The following is a 25,376-nucleotide window of genomic DNA, read 5'->3' on the forward strand; positions in this document are numbered from 1 at the left end:
GATTTGTCAATCCATAAATCCATGCTGACTTGGACTGATCCTGTCACTGCTTTCCAAATGCGCTGCTATTTCATCCTTAATAATTGATTCCAACATTTTCCCCAGCACTGATGTCAGGCTAACCGGTCTATAATTACCCACTTTTTCTCCCTCCTTTTTTAAAAAATGATGTTACATTAGCTACCCTCCAGTCCATCGGAACTGATCCAGAGTCGATAGACTGTTGAAAAATGATCACCAATGCATCCACTATTTCTAGGGCCACTTCCTTAAGTACTCTGGGATGCAGACTATCAGGCCCCGGGGATTTATCGGCCTTCAATCCCATCAATTTCCCTAACACAATTTCCTACCTAATAAGGATATCCTTCAGTTCCTCCTTCTCACTAGACCCTCGGTCCCCTCGTATTTCCGGAAGGTTATTTGTGTCTTCCTTCGAGAAGACAGAACCAAAGTATTTGTTCAATTGGTCTGCCATTTCTTTGTTCCCCATTATAAATTCACCTGAATCCGACTGCAAGGGACCTACGTTTGTTTTCACTAATCTTTTTCTCTTCACATATCTATAGAAGCTTTTGCAGTCAGATTTTGTTCCCGGCAAGCTTCTTCGCGTACTCTATTTTCCCCCTCTTAATTAAACCCTTTGTCCTCCTCTGCTGAATTCTAAATTTCTCCAAGTCCTCATGTTTGCTGCTTTTTCTGGCCAATTTATATGCCTCTTCCTTGGATTTAACACTATCCTTAATTTCCCTTGTTAGCCACGGTTGAGCCACCTTCCCCATTTTATTTTTACTCCAGACAGGGATGTACAATTGCTGAAGTTCATCCACGTGATCTTTAAATGTTTGCCATTGCCTATCCACCGTCAACCCTTCAAGTATCATTTGCCAGTCTATTCTAGCCAATTCATGCCTCAAACCATCGAAGTTAACTTTCCTGAAGTTTAGGACCCTAGTTTCTGAATTAAACTATGTCACTCTCCATCTTAATAAAGAATTCTATCATGTTATGGTCACTCTTCCCCAAGAAGTCTCGCACAACAAGATTGCTAATTAGTCCTTTCTCATTACACATCACCCAGTCTAGGATGGCCAGCTCCCTGGTTGGTTCCTCGATATATTGGTCGAGAAAACCATCCCCAATACATTCCAGGAAATCCTCCTCCACCGCATTGCTACCAGTTTTGTTCGCCCAATCAATATGTAGATTAAAGTCATCCATGATAACTGCTGTACCTTTATTGCAAGCATCCCTAATTTCTTGTTTGATGCTGTTCTCAACCTTACTACTACTGTTTAGTGGTCTGTACACAACTCCCACTAGTGTTTTCTGCCCCTTGGTATTCCGCAGCTCCACCCATACCGATTCCACATCATCCAAGCTAATGTCCTTTCTTATTGCATTAATTTCCTCTTTAACCAGCAATGCCACCCCACCTCCTTTTCCTTTCTGTCTATCCTTCCTAAATGTTGAATACCCCTGGATGTTGGGCTCCCAGCCTTGGTCACCCTGGAGCCATGTCTCCGTGATGCCAATTACATCATACCCGTTAACTGCTACCTGTGCAGTTAATTCGTCCACCTTATTCTGAATACTCGTCGCATTGAGGCACAGAGCCTTCAGGCTTGTCTTTCTAACACACTTTGTCCCTTTAGAATTTTGCTGTAATGTGGCCCTTTTTGCTTTTTGCCTTAGGTTTCTCTGCCCACCACTTTTACTTTTCTTCTTTCTATCTTTTGCTTTTGCCCCCATTCTACTTCCCAGTGTCTCCCTGCACAGGTTCCCATTCCCCTGACATATTAGTTTAACTCCTCCCCAACAGCACTAGCAAACACTCCCCCCTAGGACATTGGTTCCGGTCCTGTCCCGGTGCAGACCATCCGGTTTGTACTGGTCCCACCTCCCCCAGAACCGGTTCCAATGTCCCAGGAACTTGAATCCCTCCCTGCTGCACCACTCCTCAAGCCACGTATTCATCTGAGTTATCCTGCGATTCCTACTCTGACTAGAACATGGCACTGGTAGTAATCCTGAGATTACTACTTTTGAGGTCGTACTTTTTAAATTCAGCTCCTAGCTCCCTAAACTCGTCTTGTAGGACCTCATCCCTTTTTTTTTAAACCTATATCGTTGGTACCCATATGCACCACGACAACTGGCTGTTCACCCTCCCTTTTCAGAATGCCCTGCACCCGCTCCGAGACATCCTTGACCCTTGCACCAGGGAGGCAATATACATCCTGGAGTCTCGGTTGCGGCCGCAGAAACGTCTATCTATTCCCCTTACAATTGAATCCCCTATCACTATAGCTCTCCCAATCTCTTTCCTGCCCTCCTGTGCAGCAGAATCACCCACGGTTTCTGGAAAATGGAATGCTTTACCACAACTGGCTATTGATGCAGTGACTACACCATTTAAAAGTGAAGAATTTGAAAAATATAAACGGATACAGAGAAAAAGACAAGGAAATGGGATTAGCTCCAGTTCAAGAGATAGCACCGGTACAATTGCCCAAATGGAAAGTGATAGAATAGTGGAGATTAACCCCCCAGAAACATTTAAGAACCAATTGGATGTTGCAACGGAGGAACTTTACGATGGAGGAACTAAGATGTGTCAAATGGCTTTCCTCATCCTTAATTAACTTCTGATCCTGTGAAGCATGCATCACAACACATTCTCATGAATTTCATTTGCAGGATTAAAAATTAAGAAAAATACATTTTAATAGAGTACGAGAGGAAGCTTGCAGGGAACATAAAAACTGACTGCAAAAGCCTCTATAAATATGTGAATGAAAAAGATTAGTGAAGACAAATGTAGGTCCCTTGCAGTCGGATTCAGGTGAATTTTTAATGGGGAACAAAGAAATGGCAGACCAATTGAACAAATACTTCGGTTCTGTCTTCACGAAGGAAGACATGAATAACCTTGCGAATGTACTAGGGGACAGTGGGTCTAGTGAGACGGAGGAACTGAAGGATATCCTTATTAGGCGGGAAAATGTGTTAGGGAAATTGATGGGACTGAAGGCCGATAAATCTCTGGGGCTTGATAGTCTGCATCCCAGAGTGCTTAAGGAAGTGGCCCTAGAAATAATGGATGCATTGGTGATCATTTTCCAACAGTCTATCGACTCTGGATCAGTTCCTATGGACTGAGGGTAGCTAATGTAACACCACTTTAAAAAGAAATGAGGGAGAGAGAAAACAGGTAATTATAGACCGGTTAAGCTGACATCAGTGGTGGGGAAAATGTTGGAATCAATCATTAAGAATGAAATAGCAGTGCATTTGGAAAGCAGTGACAAGATCGGTCCAAGTCAGCATGGAATTACAAAAGGGAAATCATGCTTGACGAATCTTCTGGAATTTTGTGAGGATGTAACGAGCAGAGTGGACAAGGGAGAAGCAGTGGATGTGGTGTATTTGGACTTTCAAAAGGCTTTTGACAAGGTCCCGCACAAGAGATTGGTGTGCAAAGTCAAAGTGCATGGTATTGGGGGTAATGTACTGACATGGATAGAGAACTGGTTGTCAGACAGGAAGCAGAGAGTCAGGATAAACGGGTCCTTTTCAGAATGGCAGGCAGTGACTAGTGGAGTGCTGCAGGGCTCAGTGCTGGGACCCCAGTTCTTTACAATATACATTAGCGATTTGGATGAAGGAATCGAGTGTAATATCTCCAAGTTTGCAGATGACACTAAACTGGGTGGCAGTGAGAGCTGTGAGGGGGACGCTAAGAGGCTGCAGGGTGATTTGGACAGGTAGGGTGAGTGGGCAAATGGCAGATGCAGTATAATGTGGATAAATGTGAGGTTATCCATTTTAGGGGCAAAAACACGAAGACAGAATATTGTATGAATGGTGGCAAATTAGGAAAAGGGGAGGTGCAACGAGACCTGGGTGTCATGGTAAAGCAGTCATTGAAGGTTGGTATGCAGGTACAACAGGCGGTGAAGAAGGCAAATGTTATGTTGGCCTTCATAGCTAGGGGATTTGAGTATAGGAGCAGGGAGGTCTTACACAGTTGTACAGGGTCTTAGTGAGGCCTCACCTGGAATAGTGTTAAGTTTTGGTCTCCTAATCTGAGGAAGGAGGTTCTTGCTCTCGAGAGAGTGCAGCGAAGGTTCACCAGACTAATTCAAGGGATGGCTGGACTGTCATATGAGGAGAGACTGGATCAACTGGGTCTTTATGCACTGGCATTTAGAAGGAAGAGAGGGGATCTCATAGAAACGTACAAGATTCTGACAGGACTGGACAGGTTAGATGCAGGAAGAATGTTCCCAATGTTGGGGAAGTCCAGAACCAGGGGACATAGTCTTAGGATAAGGGGTAGGCCATTTAGGACTGATGAGGAGAAACTTCTTCGCTCAAGAGTTGTTAACCTGTGAGATTCCCTGCCGCAGAGTTGTTGCCAGTTCATTGGATATATTCAGGAGGGAGTTAGATATGGCGCTTACGGCTAAGGGGATCAAGGGGTATGGAGAGAAAGCAGGAAAGGGGTACTGAGGGAATGATCAGCCATGATCTTATTGAATGGCGGTGCAGGCTCGAATGGCCTACCCCTGCACCTATTTTCTATGTTTCTATATATTTCCAGCGACAGACCCCCTTACCGTTCTTCCAGAAGACAAGGAGAAAGTGCTATCATGATGGAGCAATCCTTGGCCGTTGTGGCAACCCTATACTGATGAATCTGTATAAAAATAAAATTTTAAAAATCATTATCTGGTCATAACAAATGCTAGATCGGCATTTTAAAAAGCAAGAGCTTTGAGAGGACTGGAGAAGAGTTTGCCCCATGTCAAATAAATTATAAAGTTGGTCTTTGTATATGAATGCTAAGCTAGATGAAATGAATGAGGATGATTATATTATCTAGCTTAAATACATTTATTTATTCAACCTCCTTCAAGATGCATTATGTCAAATCAGTTCCGAAAATAGCAGCGGAATTTCTCATGATGTGCTATTGAGCCCAACTTGGAGATGAACTGCAAAAAAATACTGTCACTTTCAATGAGAGATGAAATCCAAGTACTTGGGATCAGTTCTGGTCACCTTTTCCATTTTTGTGCAATATGATTGGCAACCACATGCAATACATATTGTATTTTCTCTCACAAGGACCAATTAGATGTCAATATTTAAATTTAAGGATCAGCTGGTGACGGAACCTTTCTTGATGCAAGGCCACCATTGCCATTTTCACAACAGCCAATAAGTGAGTACTGCCAGCCTCTCTGCTCAACTTCTGCCTGGTGTGAACTCTCGAAAGATGGAGTCTAACAGTTTCTCACAGATAATCAAGTTCAAAATTGACTGTTTTTCAATGAATTTATTAACAGCATGCAAAGATACAGATTATAGTTAACCCAATCTGGAGAATATAGAATATAATGGCTTCAGGACTCCTTTCTGCCTTGGTCAGTTCTAACAAGCTGCGGCTATTCAACCTATAGTTATAATGCTTGTGTGATCTGGCCTTGCTCAACCAGGACAAGAATGTTTCATTTTCAAACACATAGGTATCATATCTTGCAGACCAAGTCCATCTATTTACACATCTTTCTGCACAATATCAACAGCTAAGTTCTACTCCCAGAGGTTCCTCATTTTAAAAATGGTGACACTTGCCTTCCACATTCCAAGGCAACACTAGTAGGAGTTCAATAATTTCCATTGAAATGCACATCATAGAAACATAGAAAATAGGTGCAGGAGTAGGCCATTCATGGCTGAACATGCAACTTCAGTACCCCCTTCCTGCTTTCTCGCCATACCCCTTGATCCCCCTAGTAGTAAGGACTTCATCTAACTCCCTTTTAAATATATTTAGTGAATTGGCCTCAACTACTTTGTGGTCGAGAATTCCACAGGTTCACCATTCTCTGGGTGAAGAAGTTTCTCGTCATCTCGGTCCTAAATGGCTTACCCCTTATCCTTCGACTGTGACCCCTGGTTCTGGACTTCCCCAGCATTGGGAACATTCTTCCTGCATCTAACCTGTCTAAACCCGTCAGAATTTTAAACGTTTCTATGAGGTCCCCTCTCATTCTTCTGAACTCCAGTGAATACAAGCCCAGTTGATCCAGTCTTTCTTGATAGGTCAGTCCCACCATCCCGGGAATCAGTCTGGTGAATCTTCGCTGCACTCCCTCAATAGCAAGAATGTCCTTCCTCAAGTTAGGAGACCAAAACTGTACACAATACTCCAGGTGTGGCCTCACCAAGGCCTTGTACAACTGTAGCAACACCTCCCTGCCCCTGTACTCAAATCCCCTCGCTATGAAGGCCAACATGCCATTTGCTTTCTTAACCGCCTGCTGTATCTGCATGCCAACCTTCAATGACTGATGTACCATGACACCCAGGTCTCGTTGCACCTCCCCTTTTCCTAATCTGTCACCATTCAGATAATAGTCTGTCTCTGTTTTTACCACCAAAGTGGATAACCTCACATTTATCCACATTATACTTCATCTGCCATGCATTTGCCCACTCACCTAACCTATCCAAGTCACTCTGCAGCCTCATAGCAGCCTCATAGCAACCTCCTCGCAGCTCACACTGCCACCCAACTTAGTGTCATCCGCAAATTTGGAGATACTACATTTAATCCCCTCGTCTAAATCATTAATGTACAATGTAAACAGCTGGGGCCCCAGCACAGAACCTTGCAGTACCCCACTAGTCACTGCCTGCCATTCTGAAAAGTACCCATTTACTCCTACTCTTTGCTTCCTGTCTGACAACCAGTTTTCAATCCATGTCAGCACACTACCCCCAATCCCATGTGCTTTAACTTTGCACATTAATCTCCTGTGTGGGACCTGGTCGAAAGCCTTCTGAAAGTCCAAATATACCACATCAACTGGTTCTCCCTTGTCCACTTTACTGGAAACATCCTCAAAAAATTCAAGAAGATTTGTCAAGCATGATTTCCCTTTCACAAATCCATGCTGACTTGGACCTATCATGTCACCTTTTTCCAAATGCACTGCTATGACATCCTTAATAATTGATTCCATCATTTTACCCACTACTGAGGTCAGGCTGACCGGTCTATAATTCCCTGTTTTCTCTCTCCCTCCTTTTTTAAAAAGTGGGGTTACATTGGCTACCCTCCACTCGATAGGAACTGATCCAGAGTCAATGGAATGTTGGAAAATGACTGTCAATGCATCCGCTATTTCCAAGGCCACCTCCTTAAGTACTCTGGGATGCAGTCCATCAGGCCCTGGGGATTTATTGGCCTTCAATCCCATCAATTTCCCCAACACAATTTCCCGACTAATAAGGATTTCCCTCAGTTCCTCCTCCTTACTAGACCCTCTGACCCCTTTTATATCATAGCAGTACAATAACACACTGGACAACTTAACAGAATCTTATCTGGCGACATTGGGCTTCCTTACAGCAGGCATGGCTAAACTACTTCTCCGCGGCTTCCTTGATCTGGAGCTCTCTCGATTCTACCCACCCAAGCCCCCTCAATGTAGAAACATCTATAACACGATGAATGTAGCGCAGCAACAAGCGCTCCTCTTGAATGTTTGAACAAATACCTACTATCAGGAAGAGAGTTGTTCGAACATTTTGCACTTTTAAAATGAAATACAGTTGGAAGTAATCTGTCCTACCGACAAAAAATACCAAACTTGCCGCATTATTTTCCCATGGAGCTCTATTCAGGTCAATGGTGAGTGAATCTGTCTATTAGCTTTACTTTAAAATCAGTGTGTTGCTGTATTGCAGTTCACTGCATGAAGGTTCCACTATACATTGCCATGACAAAAGGCAGATGTAAAGAATTTTGTTAAAGAACTTTAGATATAGTATACGATGGCCAACTAAGGAATACTGGGCTACCGCAACTGCAGGAAACACTCTGACTTGGTGCCTACCCAAGTGTGAAGAGAAAGAAACAAATTTACGGTCACACAAAATCATTAGTTTAAATTACTGTTGATGCTGTAAATCTGAAATAAAAACAGAAAATGCTGGAAATTCTCAGGTCAGGCAGCATCTGTGGAAAGAGAAACAGAGTTAACGTTTCAGGTCTGTGACCTTTATGCAAGGTCATCAACCGGAAACGTTTAAATTGATGCTGTACAAAACAAAACTCAAATGCTCGGTTGCCAGTTTGGCTTTTCAAGCACTTTTCATGAATATGGGTACCACAAGTGCTTCTTCACTTAAGTTTCCCACCAACCGATGATAACAGCTGGTAAGGTAAACCCCTTCACCGAATTTCAGAATAGCTGCTGGGGGGGTGGGGGGGGGAAAAGAGAGGAGAGAGGGGACTAAGTCTCAGAACAAAGCTTATCTGCGAAGGTTTAATAAGTGACAAAGTATATCTATCAAGTTAACATTTTGACACAAAAGCAATTAAACCAACAGTAGTACAAGTCTACATGAATATGTTTTGAGCAATGACAAATTAATCTTTTTTGATGTAATCCTATGCATTCCATTAATAAGTCCCTGAAAAGTGTTACCCTGTGACCAGTTTTACCTTTTGGGCTGCATAGTCCACTGTTTCATCATCTTGGGAATGAAGATCTGATAGACTTTCATAAAAGGATTCATTATACGGGCCATCTAAATGCAACCTACTCCTGCAAAGGGAAGAATGGAAACATCAAATTACTTAAGTCTAAACTGTGTAAGATGAAAAATGCTTACATTAAATCATACTCCATGTTTACAACCATCCCCGACCAAAATAAGATAGGGAATGGTGCTTTCCTCATTAATAAGCGATTGTGTAGCTGTAAAGTTAATGAGCTAATCTCAGCTGAGGTGCTATGAGTTGGCTCAGCAACCTAGGAGGAGGAAGGGCCATAGTTTCCATTCCTGATCAGTATTGAGTGACCCCTTTTAAAGGAATTTTGGGGGGGGGGGTGGGGGAAGAGAAGAGAGAATAGGAGGGGAATGCAAAGAAACACGAGAGCACGTCAGATGACAACTGGGCACAACTTTGATGCTGTGTCTAGGCTCACAAGCAGAATGGTCAATTGGCAAGATACCTGACATGCACTTGAGTGCATCTTTAAGAGGGGGAAATTAAAACAGTACTGGCATAATCTATACAATCTTTAATTTAAATATCTGAAACAAATCGACACATATATGCATTGCCTGATAGGGTGGTGGAGGAAGATTCAATCTTGGCTTTAAAAAGGGAATTAGATAAGTGCCTGAAAGAAAAAGATTTGCAGGGCTACGGGAAAGAGCAGGGGTGTGGGACTAGCTGACGTGATCTTGCACAGAGCTGGCACGGTCTCAACGGGCCGATTGGTCTCCTGTGCTGTAACCATTCTATGATCTCATTTACAAAGAAAATTCATCTGGATTCATTTGGAAGCACAGTGTATGTTTGAAGACAGCAATTTCTGCCAATTCCCCATATATTTGTTAAGTAACTGCACTGAAACATGCCTTGTTGCGACACGAGTATACTGTAGCAACCAATGGTCCTGCGTAGCCTGGGACCCGCTTTTCCTATGTCGCAAGGCTACAGACCAAGAGCTGGAAAGTGGGATTCGGCTGGATAGCTCTTTGGCAGCCAGCGCGGACAAGATGAGCTGAAGTGGCCTCCTTCCGTGCTGCAATATGATAGAATTTCATATTCAGTTTGAGAGTGATGTAGTGAAGTCCAAAACTAGGGTCTTAAATGTAACCAAAGCCAATTACAGAGGTATGAGGGACGAGTAAATTTTGTTACAACCTACCTAGCCAGTCAAAACAAGGAGTGATATTAATAGGTAGAATTTGAAAGATGCCTTTGGACAGAGCAATCCTACATTTCCCGGTTAAAGATAATGTAGGCTGAGATATACAAAAATAAAAAGTAATTTTTAGTCTGATGTAACAGGAAGGATAATTGTTTTGCTAAGTAACTTAGTTATCAAGTACTTTTCAAATACTGCAAAGATAAGTATTTAAAAAGCAGTCGTGCACAAGCTTGTCACTGGAACATTCACATCACTTTAGGTTGGCTTCAGTGTGCCTGCTCAGAATTGTAGCCATCTTCAACACCTTGGAATCAAACATCCAAGAATGTTACCATCCCCATAACATTTGAAAGATGTTACTCGATCTAAAGTGTATTATCCACACAACTCTGAAATATTAATTGCACCAGCTGTAAAGATGCAACAATATTACTTTGCTGGAATGCTTATTACTAAAACTTTAAAGAATTGTCATAATGGTAATAACTTGAGGTTTATAGTCCGAGAGCACCCTCAGGTGGTCAGTACAAGACACACAGGGAACTGAAGTTCAAAAGAGACTAGAGCTACAGCAAACTAAATGCTACTAGCTTTTTACCAGTTAGACAAATGTTAAGGAAGTAGTATATAACACTGACTCTTGCTGCAACTAAATTTCATCAAAGAGTCAATAGGTCGTCTCAATGGCTAGAGAATTGGTTTGGCAACAGAAGGCAGAGGCTGGAGATCAGTGGAAAATGCTGCATCTGAGATAAAGTAGCCAGTGATTTTCCACAAAGATTTGTTCCCGGAGTGTTGCCATTTAAAATATTTACAAATGATAGGGAACAGTGTGTCTTCACAGTAACATTAAATACCTTGACAACCAACACAAGTTGTGTGCGCAGATAATGAGCGGAAAGGAATCTAATTCAGAGACACTCTGAGCAGTTAATGAATGGAATGGAATCTAACTTCAGAGAGACTTGCATCAATTACATAGGCTGAGATATGGCAGATGGATCCAATTGTGGATAAATGTAGGGTATTGCACATTGAAGCAGGTAAAACTAGACATGTATACAGGTATATCATGAAGGAGTCCTATTTTAAGTCCTCTACTGGCAGGGGATAAAAGCGTCTGGTCAGTGAGAGACAAGTTATCAGCAAGACAAATTAGATACTTGTCTGCATCTAGAAGGTAGTGGACTACAAATCAAAATGTCAGACATCACATCAATGGTGAGGAAAATTCTGGAGTACAACACGAGGTCTTGGCCACCCTACCTCAAAAATGATAGATGGGTTAAAATGGGTTCAGAGAAGAGTGAACAGTATTTCGCCAGGCCTCAGAGGACAGAGTTATGATTAAAAAAACCTCAAGTAACTAAGCTTATTTGTGCCAAAGAGAGACATGATATACATCCTTAAAATAATGAAATGTATAGATGAGGTAGGAATAGACGAGCTATTTAACTCAATGTATGTGGGGCCAGAGAAACACAAATACATAATTAACAAGCTTCAAGCAAGGAAAAAAAAAATCAGAAAATCTCCCCCCACCACAGGATAGTGTTTATATGGGAGTGTGTTCTGGAGAAGGTAGTTGAATTGGGGTCAATTGGCACTTTCCAAAAAGAAGCTGGAGTCATGGATTGGGGATTAAAGAGCTATTAATTACACTGTCAGCCTTTTTCCCGATAGAGAAGGGAAGGAATTGCTTTCTCCTTGAAGTATTGATTAAAGGGTGGTGTGGAAGGAAGCCCATGATAGAATCATACACGAGCTCTGGGTGCAGTTGCTTTTGTGGAAAAAATAGCTTTCCCCCCCCACCCCCCCGCCCCCACTGGATTTTATGTTCTTAGATAGGATATCAAATCTCAATAATTACAGATGTAGCACTGCACAATCTGGTGAATCACATCTAGTCAACAGCAAAAGCACTGCAGTCAATCAAGCCTACTCTTTCCAGAGACCACATGCCATCTATCTCATCATGGACTCCAATCCACTCATTTAATCTCTCAAGGGAAAGTTTGACAAATATCCACTGATCCTCAAAAGGTTATCAAGCAAAACTCCAAAATACATGTCCACTCTTAAATATCCACTTTGGTATTAAATGCCAATAATTCTTGGGATACTCCAGTAATAACCTTTTAAATGACTGGCAGACCATTCGCATTTCTCAGAAGATTTGGAGTGCAAAATGTCGAACGAAGGTCATCAAATTCACTGGTTTTTACAACCATTTTCTAAGTTTACCTTTCCCACCATTTATGAACTCCAAAAACATTCAGTGGTTAAGCATCTGATACCCATTTGCTTTCCAGGATTTCCCACGACTCCCCTGAAGAGGCGGCTTTGTCTGCTGCCCCCAACCTCTGGATGCTAACAGCAACTTCGGTACTGCTGACCCAATGGATCGTGTAACAGAATCTTTCTGCAATTGCTAAATTAGTTGCCATAGCCATCAAATGCAAGTAAATTTACTTATAAATAAAGACACTTTTAATGAAGTATTTCTTTGAAGCTGGGACTCCTGCACTCAACAGTTTGCTTTGTGCTCGACAAAAAATAGACAAAAACAGGCCAACCAAGTAAACTGAAGTGAAAAGAATGCGGCAAGGTGAAACCTAGAATATAGTAACAACGCGTGGTCAAAAATAGGTCATGTAACACTGATTTAGCTACTAGTACATAATTAAAACACGCTAAAAAGCATCTACTAGCACAAAAAGGAAAAATATATAAATTGAGAAAAAAAAAATTAAACTCTCAAGGATTTAACTGCCAACTCCCACTCGAGACAGTATTTCGTGCCCCACCCAATATTTTCTGGGGTTGTAAAGATGAGATATCTAGTCAACTCATCTAATGCTTAATGTTGTAAAGTGCTATTGAACTCCACACACGTTACATTTTAATAGCAAAAGGCCATCAAACCTCTAACCCCATTCCTCTTTGCACATACTTTTACAATTACATCATATAATAATTCCAGTTAACCTGTCTTTTGGAAATTCCTCTAAGTGCTGTTGAACTCTCAGATATAAAGGATAGATTCCATCAATGTCCATCATATCAAGCATCTGCACTTGAAGGATCCGAGAAAGAACACAGCCTTTAGACAAGCCAGAATTCTCCACTACGTGAATACCTGGAAGAGAAAATGTTTTTTCAAACTCTAGTAACACAAAAATACTAAATTGACCAATGTAAATTTAATAAGAAATATCTCAAATATATTTAAGCTGCAGCTAGAGTTTAATGGTCTCATATCAGAAGTTACATTCTTCATTATTCTATACCTTCACATCCCAATAATTTTGACTGGAGGTTAGAGGTTTGTGTGTAACTGTGTAATGGATATCCTCCATTTTATGGCTACGCTGTAGTTTGGAACTCAATGATGAAATTAATTATAGGGCTTTCAACATGAGCTAACAGCACACAAATGACCAAAAGCTTTCTTCCCACAATTTATCAATTCAGGAATATAACTGAAAACATCCCATCTTAAAATTTGAAGTTCTATTTTGTTATAAAGCCATTCGAGGTGGCAGCGCAAAGGGATTTAGGGAGGGAATTCCAGAGTGTGGAGCCTAGGCGGCAAAGTCACAACTGCTAATGGTGGGGGGAAAGGGAGAGGTGATGCACAAGAAGCCAGGAGAGGAACCCAGAGTTCAGGAGAGGTTATAGGGCTGGAACAGAGTCATCATCATAGGCAGTCCCTTGAAATCGAGGAAGACCTGCTTCCACTCAAAGTAAGTTCTTAGGTGACTGAACAGTCCAATAGGGCAATTACAGTCTCTGTCAAAGGTGGGTCAGAGTCGTTGAAGAAAAGGGTGGGTGGGACTGGTTTGCCACACGCTCCTTCCATTACCTGCGCTTGGTCTCTGGAGGAGGGTACAGATATATGGAAGGGCAAGGCCATGAGGGAATTGAAACACAAGCATGAAAATTTTAAATTTCTGGCAATAGAGGACTTGGTGCAGGATAGGATACAGACAGTAGAGTTGTGGCTGAGCTGAAGTTAATTGAGCGTGGAAAATCTGGCCAGGACAGCATTGGAAGAGTCAGGTTTGGAGGTACAATGGCATGGATGAGGGTTTCAGAAGCAGACGGGCTAAAAATGGCAATGTTAGAGGTGGAAGTTGACAGTCTGTGATGGAGAGCATATAGGCTCGGAAGTTCACTTCAGGGCCAAATAGGACGCCAAGGTTTTGAACATTCTGGTTCAGTCTAAGGGGGATGAAATCAGTGACACGGGTAAGGAGTTTGTGATGGAGGCCAAAGACAATGGTTTTCCCAATGTTTAGCAGGATGAATTTGTGACTCAGCTAAGATTGAATGTCAATCAAGCAGTCGGACAACACACCAATGGTGAATGTCAATGTGGAAGCTGATACCATTTGAGCAGAGGGGGAACAAGGATAGATCCTTAAGGGACTCTGAAGGTAATGGCGAGAGACAGGAAAGGAAGCCATTGCTGGAGATTCTCTGGCTACAATTTTTAGGAAACAAATAAGGACTGTCCAACTAACCTGGACAACTGAGGAAAGGTATTAGAAAAGGATGGGTGTGGGTGACCATTTCAAAAGCTACAAGACATCAAGGAAGGAGGAGGAAAGAATAAGGTACCATGATCAGAGATTGTAATAAATATCATTCATGGCTTTGGTTAGTGGCATTATGATGGTGTGGGAGGGGCAGTATCCTAATTGGGGAGATGGAGTATTACTGCATTGACAGAAGTGGGCTATCAAGGAGTGACATTAGGAAAGTAAGCAATCATCATTCATCAGTTGACTATTGCCAGAGATTCTGTGACTATAATTGACAAATTTTTATTAATCAAGCAGGATGGTAATTGCTCTATGGGAATTTCTGTATCCCGTACAAGTTGAATATCCTACTTCTAATAATTCTAGGCTGATCTCGGTTTCCATTTTTTGGCTCCCAGAATAATAGTTCTGAAACCAGTTCTTCTTTCGCTCTGAAGGATCGGCCAACAAGTTTCAATCTCCTTTGCTTTATTACTGTTACTATTCTAGCAACTCTCCATATATATCTCATTGGAAATGTGGTATTTCCAACAACAACTTGCATTTATATAGTGCCTTTAACATAGTCAACCCAGCTGACATCTAAGCTTTTCTCAATAGTTGTGTGTTGATAAACCAACCGGAAAACCATCAGTTTTCTACATGGTTACCATATTCACATTTAAGATATCAATGATGAAAGTTGAAATTTATTTTTAATATAAAAGCAAGTGACAAATAAAAGTAGGATGAACAGAAGTCACACTGATAAAAGTGCGAAGAATAATCCAAATCGGTATCATGCAGATGAAGTTCAGAATGACTTAGTTCACCCAAGATACAGCAATAGACTAAATGGAGTGGCCTGTGGCTTTATTGTGGTAACAATGAAAAATCAATTCAACCAACCAGTTTGATTATATTTCTTTGGAAGTAGCAGTCATCACCCCATATATGTCTCATATGATACAAACAATTGTATCTATGACAAGGCCCAATTCTGTCAATGCAGCAAGACTCTTGACATTGACAGCACTGAAATGGCGAGATGCAGGTTACACTTTCAAATACACGATTATGGTCCCAGTTTCAGCTTGGTGGTTCAATACCAATGATTCTTTCAACTAAGTTTTGCAAAGCCATATCATATTTCAAAAAATGCACAGCAAGAGAAGCTGCCAGTGCTTAGAACACCCACTAACATTGCAAACATCAGAAACTAAACATGGATATCGATGACAATTCTGATCAAAATTATCAAAACTACTTGGTGGCAACTTTTCACAAGGCAAGATTCAAAAGAATCTCTGCAGCTAGCAATGAAGAAAATAGACACCTTACGGAGACTCCCTTGCATATGGAAAGGACGAGTTACCTGGATGAAAACTTAAGAGATATTGTCCTTCCCAGTCTCCTGCTGGTTGGCCTGGGCTAACTCTCAACCGTGTGAGAATCAAGATAAAACACAATCTAATTTTATACTAGTCACCACAAATCACCCTGGGTTTATATGCACGTAAAAGGCCAATAAAACAAAAAACAGTTACCACTTCTTAAAACTTCTTTGCGAAAGTGACTCGCTTCACAATGGCTCCTTTCCTCTGAAACACGTGTTCTCTTCATATCACCTGTCCTACAGGTGTCTGCATTGCTCACCAAAGCCACTGTTATTACATGAATCAGTTCACTGATGACCGTTCTTGTGCATTGTGGTCCACTAACCACACCATTAGCAGGGAAGAAGTAAACTTTCAAATGATTAGCAAGTTCGTTCAGATCCATCAAGCAGTCCTGGTCATCTTTACAGCCAAATATCAACTCTCCATTCTTCATGTGTTAGCCATTAAAGTATTGTAAGAAGGGTTTTTTGTTGGGGTGGGGCAGGGAGGCAGAGGAAGGAGGGGAAAAAAAAGAAAAATTCATTACTATGCAGATGCACAGCATTATAGTGCATCTCCACAATGATTAATATTTCAACATAAGGTTAAATGTTCATAAATTATTTTAAGTATAGTACATTCCTGGAGCATTTTGAGTTTCAACTTCTGTACATGGACAATTCCATATTTTATGCATTTCAGGTTTCCTTGTCCTGTATGTAAACAAGTACCTCAAAGTATAGCCATTGAAATTTGAAGCAGTGAATACTTACAAGCAAGTTTCTTCAAGAGGGGAGATATTGTCTACAAGAATTCTATACACAAGTGCCCCAAACCATATATATTTCAGGTTATGGAGGAGCTTTTCCAATTTAAAAATAACTTTGAGCAGCCAGAGTTGCCGACAAGATTCTTTTCCTTCGGACTAACCATGGAGATCAAAATTGGAGTGTTTGTGTAACGCAAGAAAGGACAACCAAATGGACATCTAATGTAGTTCTGGTGAAACTCTGACCACAATTGTTATAGACTGCAACACCTTAACAAACAGTGGGGAAAGATCCCTTAATTGCAAGAGGCTACTTGGAGAGTCAAGGAACAGTACATTCTGAACAGCGCCTACTTAACATGATTAATATAAGATTTGCGTAGCTTTTAATATTTCGACTGTAATCCTATTGTGCATGTCCCAATCATTATTTCGTGCTCTAACATTTATAAAAAGTAAATTATAATTGTGCATTTTACTTCCTAGTTTGCTGTGAGAGAATTCTTCAATGTGATTGGCTGCTTGATAACATCACTGCTACTGGAGATTCACTTGATTTGGCATCAGATTCAAACTAATGGCAGAAGAGCTGAAATTGCTCCGAGAGAGATCGCTAGATCGTTGTGGGCAGCTTGCTTAGAGGTCAGTGGCGAGCCAAATTCTGGGCCAATGTTATTGATCAGAACAATATCCTCAATCAAGACAACGGCTAGGAACCTCAGCCCTGGCATAGTTTCCCCCTTAAAAATCAATAGTTCATCAAATTTTATTAACTTTAACAGTGCAAACAGTTATTTATGTGCAAATCAAACAGCATCTTCAGGTGCAATTTAAACACAGAAATCCAGAAGTTGCTTTCAGAGATGTTAACTGTAGGAATACAGCATCTCTGCGACTGGCATCCCATTCAAATGTATTGAAAAGCATGAAATTCCTGAACTTGCGTTGGATTATACTCACCACAGAAAGTTAGGGCTTGCCCATTTCCGTCCAAATACCCTTTTAACGGCATGATAAGTCTTAATTACTGCCCCCAAAAAATTAACTTTTACAAAAGTGGAGCCTCAATCCTTCAGCTTTTAATTGTTGGAGTTTTTCTTTTTTTTTTAAATTTAATTACTTTTTTTAAAAAACATTGGATTAGGAGAGAGAGGAAAAAAGAAAATCATCCTTTCCCTCTTTATTGTGCTTTCTGTTTCTGATTTTACATTGAATTCACCTATTCCAGCTTACACTTTCTGGTTCAAACACTACACTGTTCATTAACAATTCTTCAGCCTGATTGGTGAGATACACGTGCTGACAGGTCCCAGATGCCCTGTACAGGGCACTGTGCCATTGCGATGTCCCCCATGCAGCAACTTGCTGCGCAAAAGCTTATGAAACTTAAACAGGAAAGGGCAAATCTAACAAACACAGGTACCATTCGTTCGCCCTTTGCGCTTAATTCTGGGTCAATTAGCTACATCACTTGTTAGGCTTTATCATTAAGAGGAAATTTCAGTATGTTTTCAGCAAAATACATGTCGAATTACCTTAAAGATTTTTAAGTTGTTCTGAGGCTCCTGCAACAAACTTTTCAAGGCGATGTACATTCGTTGTTTATTCCTGTAAACATAGGTACACATTATAAATTGTACAATTTGCACTTTTCCAAATATTTTTTGTGCCCAACACAAAAGCCAAGTCTGTAATTTCAACAAACCAAAGCAAGACTTGAATGCAAAGTGATCTGGGTAGCATCCTCATGGAAAATAATTAACCCATTTATTGTCTCTGGTTTCTACTATTACAATGTCGCTTCAGAAGAGGATTATTAGCAGTCATGCCAAAAACCTTCTTAAACAAAACTACCAGCTAGATTTATTTACAGAAACTATTAGTGACAGCATGTTGACATCAGTCCAGCCGACATTAGCATTAAACTAATTCATTAAAGTTGTAGTCCCTGATGCAAAATAAAAATCGCAATGTCTCATTGTATTTGAGCGACAACATTCTGTTTAAACCCATGTTTTGTTTAGTTTATCAATGAATTTCAATACTTGTTCCAGTTTGTTAGTTTTCTAAGCACAACTGAAATTTGCTTAAGAATTTGGACAACTTGCTTGAACTATATATTTTGGCTCTACGAAGGTTAAACTGTCAATCGTCTGTGTGTTTCATACCAGAGGTTGCCTAACTGATTCTTTTGCCAACAAAATCACACTAGTGAAACATAGCACCTCAACCACAGAAGGATCAAAATTTCCCTTCTCTTCCCCCAATGGTTTGATTTCCTGTTCTATCATTTAATGAGATCATAGCTGATCTGACCCTCATCTCGATATTTCCTCAGGTATAATTAATGACAGAAGAAAATTAACTCCAAGACATTATATTTACATAGCTGAGATGTGTATAAATTTCAACATGGCCTTCAGTGCTCAGTGATCCCAAGTAAATTCCTATAAACATTTAAAAAGTCATGACTAGAAACAAGGCTGATCTCCAATCTCTCCAGAATATTTTATAAAGCTGCCTAATTTTTCCATAGCTAAATTCTGCATTTTTATGAAAAGACCTCAGATCATATCAATGTTTACAGCAAGTGCTATTCAGAACTTGTACCTTACCCTGAGAAAAGGTCAAGGGGACAATATTTGCTAATCCTCTTCCATTTTCCATTAGCCACCTATTAAAAAGAAATATACAAAGTTAGACCCCAAAATCTCATCAACTAAGATTAGATATAGAATTAGTTCCAAAAAAAGAAAAATATAAATGTGAAATTTTTAAAAAGGTCAGGAAATACTTTCCACCTTTAAAAATAATTCAAGTTTTACAGCAGAGAACCCTTAATTAAAAATGGAAAAGTTACATATCGCATGCATGACAAAATGAAGCTTTATTATCTGTTATGTATAACATTATTGGAAGAACCAACTGGATGTTGCCCGGGGCAAGGGGGGGCGGGGAGGAGGGAGTTTAGGGTCAATCTAGATTAAAGAGCTAAACTGGGGCGAATGGCCTTCCTTATCTGTAATATCCTGCAATCTAAAACCAGATTCACTTGCAGAAAAAAATGGCACACCCCGTTTTGATATACTTAGCTGTCACCAGACAGACAAAATTGTCTGCTACAGGCCGAGACGTAAATACTTTGGATTGCAACCCTGTTTAGCATGACCAAGCCATTCAATTCAAATACAAAAACTTTCATTGGTGGCTTTACTTCAATTTAATAAATATGTTTTTTTTTTTAAATGCACTTTGTTCAGCTCTACTTTAAGAAATTTGAAAATATATTTCGGGCTGACTTGTTTCTATTCTGACATGTGCTTGTCAGGGACTGTGTTGAGTTCAGTTTAATATTATGTGTTGCCACCTCATTATAGACTTTACTATTCGTCCTGAAATGCAGAAAAAATACTGTAAATCTATTTACCATGCTGGTTTCTTACATATTTATGCTAATAGATTTGTTCTGTAGTTTAAGTAATGATCAGATAAAATCATTATTCTACCACTGTCTGAAGTCAAATCAATAACGATATATTCAGTAAACTGAAATAATGCCAAGCGTTTCTATTCAACTCTCAGGCTCACTACAATCATTTAAATTTCTGACAAAGGGTCCACATCCAAAATTCCATAACCTGTCTTTTCTCTTCACAGCTGTGCTTCTCCAGCATTTTTTTTTAACCTAAATATTGGGCAGGTTGCACACTCCAGTTTACAGGGAGTAGGGCTTTGGTTACTGGAATGGGCTTTTGTACTGAACCTAAGAAGGATGTCTGAATGAAAAAAAAATTACAAACATGAAACTTAAACCCCCAAAATGTACACAGTCATTTTCAAATGGCACATACACACACAAAAACTTGAATAGAGCCCTGCTCACAAATAAGGTACTTTTACAATTTTGTATGTGTCAGGTAATATTTTTTATGGAAGCATAAATGAAAATTTATAGTGGATAAAAATAAGTACCTTCAGATGTTGGTGCATGCAATAGCGACATACACGCCGTTTAATGTCCTTGGTAATGTGACTCGAGAAAGGGATAAATCCACATTTAGGCTATAAATAAAAGACAGCTAGATGATCCCATTGGAAAACAGTCAGTAGAAAAACCAACTAATAAAGGAAAATGCTACTTTTCAAAAAAAAAATTAGCAAAGTTATTTCCTGCTACTATCTTTAGTAAATTTATGTTGAAGAGCTTCACAAAAGACAACGGTCACGTTAATATTTCAATGGAATTTTCCCAAACGTTTGCTAATAAGAAACACAAATTTTTTTTAAAATTATTTATCCTCAGGATGTGGGTGTCACTGGCAAGCAAGGCCGACATTTATTCTCCATTCTTAGTTGCCCGTGGTGGGTCTTCTTGAAATCATTGTATTCCACGTGGTGAAAGTGCTCAACTACAAGGTTGTGTGGGATACTTTGCAGAGGGCAGTTAAGATTCAACTAATTGGTGTAGGAATGCACATTGCACATGGGGAACTTAGAGGTAGCGTTGGAATGAAAAGGCTTTGTCGACAAGCTTAATTTAAAATAGTTACCATTGCATTACAATTGACATTTATTTGTGCTAAACATCCTGAGCATACCTGACCAGGAACCATACTTTCCCTTGCTTGAATAAAAAAAATACCTCTTTTATTGAAATATACAACACAAAAAAAAAATCATAGAAATTAAAGGTTTAGATCGGAGAATCCTGAGAATGTGATTTCTTAGCAGGAATAGAGAAAACAACCAATCACAAAGCAACTACAAAAGATCTTAACATTGTAACCAGCATTATCTATTTATAGCAAAGTGAAAATTATTCTCAGTGTTCATCCATGGCAATTACCTTGATTTCTATACAGAGGGGTGGCCGTTTTTCAATTTGATGGGAAGTTTGGAATTTCGTGAGATCTGGAAGGCATAATGTGTATCCACTAAAGGCATCCATCACTTTATTGCAACGTGATCCTGTAAAGTAAAGTTTTATAATATCTATTTCTGATTGCAAAGTAAAATTAAATACGTTTTAATTTTAGATTTACAAGATAGATACTGTCAAAATCAGTAAATGAATATTGATATATTCCTTAAATATATCTTGCAGTCACTGTTGCAATCTTAACACCAGCCACTAGATGACAATGATTTTGTATTTAAAACCCTTATGCTGCAATCAAGTTGTCTGCTGGACTTTGTATCTTTCCTCCCTCACCTACTCATTTTTAAGTTAATTTTTCAAGAATTAAAATAAGTCACTAACCATGGATATAAATGATTAAAGGCCATATTTTCTTCTGCTCAAGTAAAAAGGATGAAATGTCCATTTTTAATTGAAATTTACATCTCAAATAATCTCAGGAATATAAGGTTTAGAAAGACGATTCTAGATTTTTTTTTAAGCAATGAAAAAACCCAGCTAATTCCAAAGCACAAAAGATCCTCCAACATTTCTCACACAATCAACAATCCACTTAGGCAATGCTACAGTTGAAAAATGTGTTCATCCAGCTGTGGAGCACTATAACTTAAAACGAATCAGAATGAAACTGAAGATAAATGCCCATTTTACAGAGCAGTCACTAGAAACTTTTCATGACTGTACTGGTGCAGATTTTTGCTGGCAGGGAATAGCCATCAACAATACAATGAGGACAACTTAGACTGGGTCTTGTGTAATGAGAGAGGATTAATTAGCAATCTAGTCATGCGAGGCCCCTTGGGGAAGAGTGACCATAATAACAATTCTTCATTAAGAGGGAGAGAGGCACAGTTAATTCAGACACTGGGGTCCTGAACTTAAAGAAAGGTAACTTCGATGGTATGAGACATGAATTGGCTAGGATAAACTGGTGAATGATACTTAAAGAGTTGATGGTAGATAGGCAATGGTAGACATTTAAAGATCACATGGATGAACTTCAACAATTACACATCCCTGTCTGCAGGGAAGGTGGCTCACCGTGGCTAACAAGGGAAATTAAGGATAGTGTTAAATCCAAGGAAGAGGCATATAAATTGGCCAGAAAAAGCAGCAAATCTGAGGACTGGGAGAAATTAGAATCCAGCAGAGGAGGACTAAGGATTTAATTAGGAGGGGGAAAATAAGAGTATGAGAGTACGTTTGCAGGGAACATAAAAATTGACTGCAAAAGCTTCTATAGATATGTGAAGAGAAAAGGATTGGTGAAGACTAATGTAGGTCCCTTGCAGTCAGAATCAGGTGAATTCATAATATAAGAACATAAGAATTAGGAACACGAGTAGGTCATCTAGCCCCTCGAGCCTGCTCCGCCATTCAACAAGATCATGGCTGATCTGGCCGTGGACTCAGCTCCACTTACCCGCCCTCTCCAAATAACCCTTAATTCCCTTATTGGTTAAAAATCTATCTATCTGTGACTTGAATACATTCAATGAGCTAGCCTCAACTGCTTTCTTGGGCAGAGAATTCCACAAATTCACAACCCTCTGGGAGAAGAAATTCCTTCTCAACTCGGTTTTAAATTGGCTCCCCCGTATTTTGAGGCTGTGCCCCCTAGTTCTCGTCTCCCCGACCATTGGAAACAACCTCTCTGCCTCTATCTTGTCTATCCTTTTCATTATTTTAAACGTTTCTATAAGATCACCCCTCATCCTTCTGAACTCCAACGAGTAAAGACTCAGTCTACTCAATCTATCATAAGGTAACCCCCTCATCTCCGGAATCAGTCTAGTGAATCGTCTCTGTACCCTCTCCAAGGCTAGTATATCCTTCCTTAAGTAAGGTGACCAAAACTGCACGCAGTACTCCAGGTGCGGCCTCACCAATGCCCTGCACAGTTGCAGCAGGACCTCCCTGCTTTTGTACTCCATCCCTCTCACATTGAAGGCCAACATTCCATTCGCCTTCCTGATTACCTGCTGCACCTGCAAACTAACTTTTTGGGATTCATGCACAAGGACCCCCAGGTCCCTCTGCACCGCAGCATGTTGTAATTTCTCCCCATTCAAATAATATTCCCTTTTACTGTTTCTCCCCCCGCCCCCCCCGCCAAACCTTAGCCCATTCGCTTAACCTATCTAAATCTCTTTGCAGCCTCTCTGTGTCCTCTACACAACCCGCTTTCCCACTAATCTTTGTGGCATCTGCAAATTTTGTTACACTACACTCTGTCCCCTCTTCCAGGTCATCTATGTATATTGTATAATGGAGTACAAGGAAATGGCAGACCAATTGAACAAATACTTTGGTTCTGTCTTCACTAAGGAAGACATGAATTAACCTCCCGAAAATAATAGGGGATTGAGGGTCTAGCGAGGAGGAACTGAAGGAAATCCTTGTTAGTCATTTTCCAACATTCTATAGACTCTGGATCAGTTCCTATGGATTGAAGGGTAGCTAATGTAACACCACTTTTTAAAAAAGGAGGGAGAGAAAACACAGAATTATAGACCGGTTAGCCAGACATCGATAGTGGGGAAAATGTTGGAATCAATTATTAAAGATGAAATAGCAGCGCATTTGGAAAGCAGTGACAGGATCAGTCCAAGTCAGCATGGATTTATGAAAGGGAAATCACGCTCGACAAATCTTCTAGAATTTTTTGAGGATGTAACTAGTCGAGTGGACAAGGGAGAACCAGTGGATGTGGTATATTTGGACTTTCAAAAGGCTTTTGACAAGTTCCCACACAAGAGATTAGTGTGCAAAATGAAAGCACATGGTATTGAGGGTACTGTATTGACGTGGATAGAGAACTGGTTGGCAGACAGGAAGCAAAGTGTAGGAATAAACGGGTCCTTTTCAGAATGGCAGGCAGTGACTAGTGGGGTACCGCATGGTTCAGTGCTGGGACCCCAGCTATTTACAATATACATTAATGATTTAGGCAAAGGAATTGAATGTAATATCTCCAAGTTTGCAGATGACACTAAGCTGGGTGGCAGTGTGAGCTGTGAGGAGAAGCTAAGAGGCTGCAGGGTGACTTGGACAGGTTAGGTGAGTGGGCAAATGCATGGCAGATGCAGTATAATGTAGACAAATGTGAGGTTATCACTTTGGTGGCAAAAACAGGAAGGCAATTATCTGAATGGTGACAGATTAGGAAAAGGGGAGGTGCAACGAGACCTGGATATCATGGTACATCAGTCATTGAAAGTTAGCATGCAGGTACAGCAGGCGGTGAAGGTGGCAAAAGGATTTTAGTATAGGAGCAGGGAGGTCTTACTGCGGTTCTACAGGGCCTTGGTGAGGCTACACCTTGAATAGTGTACACAGTTTTAGTCTCTTAATCTGAGGAAGGACTTTCTTGATATGGAGGGAGCGCAGCGAAGGTTCACCAGACTGATTCCCAGGACTGACATATGAAGAGAGATTGGATCGACTGGGCCTGTATTCACTGGAATTTAGAAGAATGAGGGGGGATCTCAGAAACATAAAATTCTGACAGGAATGGACAGGTTAGATGCAGAAAGAATGTTCCCGATGAAGTCCAGAACCAGGGGTCAGTCTAAGGATAAGGGGTAAGCCATTTAGAACTATGAGGAGAAACTTCTTCACTCAGTTGTGAACCTGTGGAATTCTCTACCACAAAGTTGTTGAGGCCAGTTTGTTAGATATATTCAAAAGGGAGTTAGATGTGACCTTTACGGCTAAAGGGATTAAGGGGTATGGAGAGAAAGCAGGAATGGGGTACTGAAGTTGCATGATCATATTGAATGGTGGTGCAGGCTCGAAGGGCCGAATGGCCTACTCCTGCACCTATTTTCTATGTATCTATGTAATCAGCATGATGAACAGTCATCATCTCAGTCAGCTGTTGAGCCTGGCAGAAGGTCTGTATGTAGTTATATAGTTAACAAAAAAGGACAAAGCTAAGCCTTGAACATTACTGCAAAGTACTGTAAAAATAGGTTTGGTTAGAAGGAAAATAATGAACGATGCGTGAAAAATATTAGCAAGAATTTAGCAAGTTAA

At 40.3% G+C, this 25,376-nt stretch overlaps 1 protein-coding gene across 2 annotated transcripts in view; it reads right to left on the reverse strand.

The window, feature by feature from the left end:
- Positions 1-25,376, reverse strand: part of ippk (inositol 1,3,4,5,6-pentakisphosphate 2-kinase) — an 88,987-nt gene that overhangs the window by 8,004 nt on the left and 55,607 nt on the right. The window contains exons 5-12 of one of the 2 annotated variants that reach the window (XM_070895398.1): positions 21,267-21,331; positions 20,393-20,482; positions 19,036-19,094; positions 17,956-18,028; positions 15,820-16,099; positions 12,735-12,885; positions 8,525-8,627; positions 4,623-4,702 (exon numbers count right to left, since the gene is read on the reverse strand). In XM_070895398.1, the coding sequence (XP_070751499.1) occupies positions 4,623-4,702; positions 8,525-8,627; positions 12,735-12,885; positions 15,820-16,099; positions 17,956-18,028; positions 19,036-19,094; positions 20,393-20,482; positions 21,267-21,331 (901 nt within the window). Of the gene's footprint in view, positions 1-4,622; positions 4,703-8,524; positions 8,628-12,734; positions 12,886-15,819; positions 16,100-17,955; positions 18,029-19,035; positions 19,095-20,392; positions 20,483-21,266; positions 21,389-25,376 lie in introns of both variants that reach the window. The other variant, XM_070895397.1, reaches the window with a different exon arrangement.

The sequence above is a fragment of the Pristiophorus japonicus genome, chromosome 12, assembly GCF_044704955.1.
Source record: "Pristiophorus japonicus isolate sPriJap1 chromosome 12, sPriJap1.hap1, whole genome shotgun sequence".
NCBI classification, from domain to species: Eukaryota; Metazoa; Chordata; class Chondrichthyes; family Pristiophoridae; genus Pristiophorus; species Pristiophorus japonicus.